Source organism: Cervus canadensis, chromosome 30, assembly GCF_019320065.1.
Source record: "Cervus canadensis isolate Bull #8, Minnesota chromosome 30, ASM1932006v1, whole genome shotgun sequence".
Taxonomy (NCBI): Eukaryota; Metazoa; Chordata; class Mammalia; order Artiodactyla; family Cervidae; genus Cervus; species Cervus canadensis.
This window is the reverse complement of record NC_057415.1, coordinates 2,362,048-2,368,699: the sequence shown is the minus strand read 5'-3', so window position 1 is coordinate 2,368,699 and position 6,652 is coordinate 2,362,048. Positions and strand designations below refer to the sequence as shown.

The 6,652-nt window shown below is 41.5% G+C and overlaps 1 protein-coding gene across 2 annotated transcripts in view; it reads right to left on the bottom strand.

The window, feature by feature from the left end:
- Positions 1-2,148: 2,148 nt before the first annotated feature.
- Positions 2,149-6,652, bottom strand: part of XPO7 (exportin 7) — a 93,641-nt gene continuing 89,137 nt past the window's right edge. For both annotated transcript variants that reach the window (XM_043452930.1, XM_043452931.1), the window contains exons 26-28: positions 5,438-5,536; positions 4,779-4,906; positions 2,149-3,770 (exon numbers count right to left, since the gene is read on the bottom strand). In XM_043452930.1, coding sequence (XP_043308865.1) covers positions 3,677-3,770; positions 4,779-4,906; positions 5,438-5,536 — 321 coding nt within the window. In that variant the 3' untranslated portion in view covers positions 2,149-3,676. The remainder of the gene's footprint in view (positions 3,771-4,778; positions 4,907-5,437; positions 5,537-6,652) is intronic.

Sequence of the window (6,652 nt, the reverse complement as noted above, 5' to 3'; positions counted from 1 at the left end):
CCGAGGGCTTGATTTCATCCTCCCTTTTGATCATTTGATGTCCCACTATCTGGCAGCTCATTTATTTAGTGACCCATTGATCCTGAAATAAACCAAACTGAGTGACTAGTGAATTCCAGGGTTATCTAAGAAACCCAAGATAAATGTAATAGACCCAAGAGACATGCTGCTGATTCAAGAAGCCTCTTAGACATTATCTAGCACCTGATTGGTTGTTGTATTAATTATGGCTGGTGAGTATATTTTAAACTTGAAAGATTTAAAGAACTAGGACTTTTAAAGTAATACTCATTTACATTTTTTTCCAGCCCTTGTTATTGGTTATGGTTTTTGCAGTCTCCCTGTAATCATCTTTGCTTTCCCTTTCTGCTTTAGCACTTGGGTTACACTTCATGTGGCAATAGGTTTGTTGTAGATCTAGCTAAAAATCTTGGGTGGAAGATGGGTTGGCTGGTGGTAGTTAAGATACAGAGAAGTGTTTTGGCTCTCTGGAGTTAATTCATCTTACTCCATGACCATGGGTATTTTGAAAAGTGGTCTTTTCCCACTCTTGGTTAAAACTTTGTAAATTACTAGAACATTCTGCCACTTGATAGGGAAAGAAGCAAGTTATTTAATAAGTTTGCATTTGCAGAACATAAAACTATTTACTTCTTAGTAGGCTGTCACTTGTCATTAGAAAATTGGTACTTGGCTGAAAGTACTTCTTAAAACCTGAAAACTTAAAATTTGATCCTTCTTCCTTTGTCCGAATTATACCTTAGTGAAGATGGATAACCTTATTTGTTGGCAGAGCCAACAAAAACAAATACATACATACAGTTCGATGATCTGCAATAAAGATTCTAGGTGTTTTTGTCAATGTAAGGTAAGTTTGTGTCAGGAAACACTGTCCAGAGACATTTGACTTGATGCCTAGGATAGCCTGGAAAGTAATAAATTCATTCTTCAACTGAATAAAAGCTCCACAAGATTTCTTGAGGAAATCAAAGTTTAAAGATAACTAACTGGCTTTTGCATTTATTAGGTTGACTCATGTGAAAACTGCTGATAACTGATCAGGAAAAAAGGCTCTTGTGGGGGTATCCCTCTTGCAGCTTCACTGTTTAAAAAGTCTGATGTGGTTGGGGAAGATTTTAACTGTGGCACTTGGTAATGACTGGACTGGGCTTAGGACTGCACTGGGGAGACACCATCTCTAGTGAGGTTCTTGCCTCTGAAATTGTTTTTGTGGAAGGAAAGGGAGGAGTATGGGGTTCTGCTGATCAGTCAGCATTTCAGGATAGTTGGGGGAAAGGGTTTCTTCAAATATCTGTGAGAAAGTTATTTTTGTCTTATTTACTGCAGAATTAGAAGTCCAGGTCAAGGGAGCATGTGACTGGAGTGTTCTGCATATTAATGAAGGCTGACCATTTTCTATTAGGCTTAGAGACAGACTTGACTAAGATGAATCAATTCTACTTGCCTTCTAGATATTAGAATGTATATTTTTTTGGCCTGTGAAATAACTTTGGACCAGAGACCAAAACAGCAGACAAAGGTATATCTAGTGGACAAGAGTGGCTCTCTAGAGCCTGTGATTACTGAATGTCACTCTGCATTAAGGTATAGGAAGATATCATAGTACCTTAATACTTTTCAATGTTCCTGGAAACTAAATGCTTTTACATCTGGGTCCTACATAGCAAAGGGGATGAGAAATAGTCCCTTTTATGGTAGTTCTGTTCTACATTTGACAATTCTGGCTCATGAAATCTGCCAAGTATTCTGGGGATATTTGTCCTTGAACTTGTCAGGGTCTGTGAGTGACACCTAGCCCACGAGCATATGTCAGAACATTAACTCCGGTTTTTGCAACTACTACTTCTCTCCTGGTTACCCTGTTGTTACCTGGAAGCTCATAAAGAGATAGAGAGGCCTCACTTGTTACAGCTGTGGACCCAGCATATTTTTTATATAGAGAATATATGGACTAAAGGAGTCCTGCTTTTAAAAAGATATGGAATCAGACTTCATCCAATGAGAAACAAGCTAATTTCAGAGTTGAGGGGTCCCTTGTCAACCACTGGCTTTCAGGAATGCATGTTTCATGTGTTCAGAATGAGACATGTCCCTGCCAACACACTAGACTTGATTGCTGAAACCAGGTCAGTAGAAACCATTGAAGTTTATTGGCGGTCACAATGCTTACACTGTATGCAGCAAACACCCTTACAAGTCTATCCGCAACCTGATCACGCAAGAAAGGATTCACCACACAGTCGCCAGAGGAGAAGGGAAAAAAAAAAAAAAAAAAACAGGCTTGTTTCTGGGGGTAGAGGAGAAAAATAAAAATAAAACCTAATTGATGAGTGTCCCATGGGCGAGAGCTGAACTAGAGATGCGTACAACTAGCAGCAACAGTTGTGGAAAAAGTACAAGGCAAATAGCTTTCTCCGTTAATTTTCCTCTGTAGGTTAATTTTTTTTAATATTCAAAACATTTATTATGGTTTTCATTTTATAAAAATGTATATTTTTTAAAGGGGTGGGAGAATGTTAAATACTTCATGCTAGGCAGACCTTGTTATTAAGAACCCCTCCACTGTAGTAACTTCCTCCAGTTCATACATTCACGAGTGCAGGGTACATATATAAATATCCACACGCACACAGCCACACACACTGCCTCGAGGGCTGGGGAAGACTAAAAGTTATTGGCCACACATGACTGGGCCTCTGGTGGACTCATCCAGATTGCTCGACAGGAGAGCCACTGGCTCAACTCCTTTTCTCTGGTCTCCACTTTGAACAGAGACCAAGAACCCTAAATTATAGAGTTACATCTGACTTTTAAAAGCAAGAGGCATATGTCTGAGGATGGGGGATCGGCAAAGTGGGAAAGAGGATGAAGCTAAGAACGCCAAACACTTTTAGCTGGAGTTGTCGGTCACTGCAAGAGGCCAAGGAACCGAGGGCGGCATCTAGGCTGACGGGGGAGGAGGGGTGGTGCTCCGCATGGCTTAGAGTTCCTAATAACAAGGGTAATACAGTAACAGGAAGTGATAATTCGGGGGGGCAAGGGAAGGGCAATAAGAAAAAATATACATTTGGAATTTTTACTTTTTTTTTTTCTTTTTGCCTCTCTACACTGTGTCACTAAATATATCTCTGCACGTTCACACATCCTTGTCCAGTAAAGCTTCAGGCCACCAGAATACACATTTTTTCCTCACTCGCATACACAACCCCTCACATCAGCATTGGTGCACTAGACTCTGTAAAAATTTTTCAGTCACACTTTGTTTTTAAACTTGAGTCAATATAAACCTTGTTCAAAATGTTATGAAAAAATGTACATGTTTATACAAGGCAGGTTGTGGCAGGACACTGGGGGTTCTTTCCCCGCGGGTGGTCCCAGGAGGAGGGGGGCTGGAGACACACATTTGTGCCTCTGTCTCCGTATCTCCTCCCACCACCCTTCCCACCCAAGCCCCCAGGAACCAGCAGCGCCCTGCCCCCGAGTGAGTGCACTCACACCCCTATTCCCTGGGGAAGAAGCTAGTTGACCTTTGCCATTTTCCCCATACCCCTGGAGGAGGGGGCCAGGATCAGCCAGGCCCTCTCCACTGTAATTGTTCGCCCCCTGGGTCAGACCAAAGGGACACTGCTCTGTACAGGTAGAGTCCAAGGAGGTGTCAGCTCATCATATCATTGCTATTCACTCCATACGTGGAATTCTTCATCGAGTCGTTGACTTCTCGACGGAATGCGGACAGGTTCTGGGTGAACCTACAGAGAGGAGCATGTAGGTTGGGGGAGCAGAGTGGAAGGGAAAGGTCTTTGCCGAAAAAGTTTCTAGCAAGCAAGTGGCTACTGAGAGGCAGAATGTTTGAAGCAATGGGTTCTAAGGTCAGTTAATTAGGTTCAGTCCTAAGACGAAGGAGAAGTTGGGCTAGTTTTGCACCCCTTTCTCCCTGACACCTTCAAGGCAGGCTCAAGATCTGGTTAAATCCAGGGCTCTGAGGATCATTTCGGGCTCATGGCAGCACAAAAGGAATCTCAGCCTCATCTTTGTCAGATGGGAAGTAACCCTCCCGAGGTGAGGGCTGGACGAGAATGAGGCTGTCTCAGGTCTTAACGCCTAGAGACCGGTGCTGGCCAGTACGGTACAGGCGGCTTACAGCACCTGAGTGCTCAGAGCAATGGAGGAACCGAGCGCAGTGAAAAGACATTTAAAATGCAGCTCCCCAACTGTGCCTCAATTACCTTGAAGTTAAAAGCTGTATTTTTAATTAATAAAAATGAAAGAAAATTTTAAAAATCAATTTAGGAAAACCTGACATAAGTTCAGTTATTGAACAACTAAGTATGTCTGGAAGAACTAAAGTATGGGAGTCTACTTTGTCAACTGTAACTCTTAGGAAATCTAAATACAAATTAGTATTTCCGATGAAAATTTAGCATCTGAATTGAGATTTTCTGTTGATTGTAAAATACGCAAGATCTTGAAGACTTAGCACAATAAAAACAATGTTAAAATTCTCAGTTTAAAAATACTGATTACACATTGACATATTATTTTAGACACATGGGTTAAATAAATAAAATATATTAAAATGAACATTGTTTCTTTTTACAGCAACTAGAAAATTTAAAATTATTTCATGGCTTGCTTTTCTATTGGGCAGCACTTCTTTTTAGATGGCATCTAGAAGACTTTGAAGGAGTCTCCTACGTTTCAATGATCTGAAAACTAACAGTTGCCCAGGATTTCTTGGCAGAGCCTTCGACACTCACCTGTCTCTGTTTTTCGTTAGAAGGTTTCGCTCGATGCCTTCCATCAAGTTTTCAAAGCACAGATGCATAGCCTGCTGCTTCTCTGGTGGCTGGCTATTCACGATACTGTTCCTTAGGTCAGAAAAATACTGCAGGGCAGAGAGAGAGAGAAGGTAAGGAGAGAAGAGGCAGAAGGGTTGACCAGCCCCTCATCACCTGAGGAACAGGAGTGTTCTAGAAGAAACAAAATTGGATACTTTTTTTTTTTTAAGTTTAAGCAAGCACTTGTAGGATATCATTATCTTACTTAAAAATCTATAATTTTAAAGCGATAAATGCTATGAGGGTCACCTGATACAGATTCTTTTTTTTTTTTTTTTAAGATTCTTCTTTTATAAGAATCTCTAGACTTATTTATGTCTGTTTACAGCAGAACTGGAACTAGAATATAGGCCTCAGGCGCTCTGATCTCCAGCGGCTTCTCTCCTTGTCACGCTTCCTCATCCTTCCCCTTCTGTCTGAACTGCTCCAGGTGCTGCTTGTAACGTTTAAGTGACTGTGTTCTGTTCACAGCATGAGTAGGACATGCTCAAGAGATGGGCCGCGCTCTCTCTCTCACCACTGCGGGCGTGCCTGTCTTTCCCCCAGCGCCCTGGACACCGGGGAGCTGGTCCTCCTACCTTTTCATTAAGTAGTATCAAGCCGAGTAGGGGTCGGGACATAGACCACTGGTTCCTACAGTCTTCGAAGATGATGATATTCAGCACCGTTGACAGCATCTGGAAATGGAGAAGCGGAGGCAGTGACCTGGTGGGTGGCTGCCCAAACAGAGCTACAGATCCCAGACAGAGGAGCTTACTAGGCTGAAAGCCTTTTCTGTTGAGAGTAAACCAAATAGTTCATGAAACTTCATTTAAATCTATTCTAAGGTGAGTTACAAGATATTCCCTTTCCTGGTCTTTAAATTGGTTTGATAATTCATTTAAAAATGGACCTTTCCAGTTAACCCTGATTTTTGTGGGTAATGGGATCAGTCAAGTAAATGATTATAATAGGCAAAATCACCCTGCACTAAAGCTCTCAGGATCTTTTCTCAGAAGAGAGAGATTTATAACATTTTTGGGATGTTTACTACTACTTAGAGAAAAACGTAGATACAGATGAGGTTGGTTAAAATATTATTGGCTAAAAATCTAAATTATTCCATTGATTCTTTTTCGTTATCTATTTTTATCTGGTGTATTTCTGCAAATCTTATTTTTTAAAAGATTTTGCAAAAAAAAAAAGATTTTGCATACAAATTAAATAATGGTAGGCATATGGTTTGATCTTCATGTGTGGTCAGTTATCTCCTTTTGTCATGCACTCTTTTTTCTTTTTGTTAAACTGAGAGCTTTATTTGAAAGGTAGAACAACATGCAAGTTTTTTGGCTGCAGTGTGGCTTGCAGGGATCTTAGTTCCCCAACTAGGGATCAAACCCACGTCCTCAGCAGTGAATGTTTGGGGTTCTAACCACTGGACTGCCAGGGAATTCCCTGTCCTACACTCTTATTTCTATTTTGCAAGTGGCAGTACAAGTTTTACAGCTGGATACTCTAACCCACCCTCCATTTATAGCAATGGATGAGCAAAGCCACTGCCATGGAAGGAGGAGCGTGCTCACGGGACGGGCCCAAGGCATCAGGGCTGGTGTGACACTCAGAAGAAAAACTCAAAACCGGACTGTTTCAGACTTTCTATCTCCACATTCAGTGAGTCCTCAGCAAACTCAAAGATCTGCTGCCATTTTAACGCATAAAATTCTCCTTGGCAGCATTAACAAGGTGAAAGGTTGGTCAAGTTCATTATCTTGCTGGGCCTGCCCCTCTCAGAGAGGTTCTCTCCCCCACGCCGC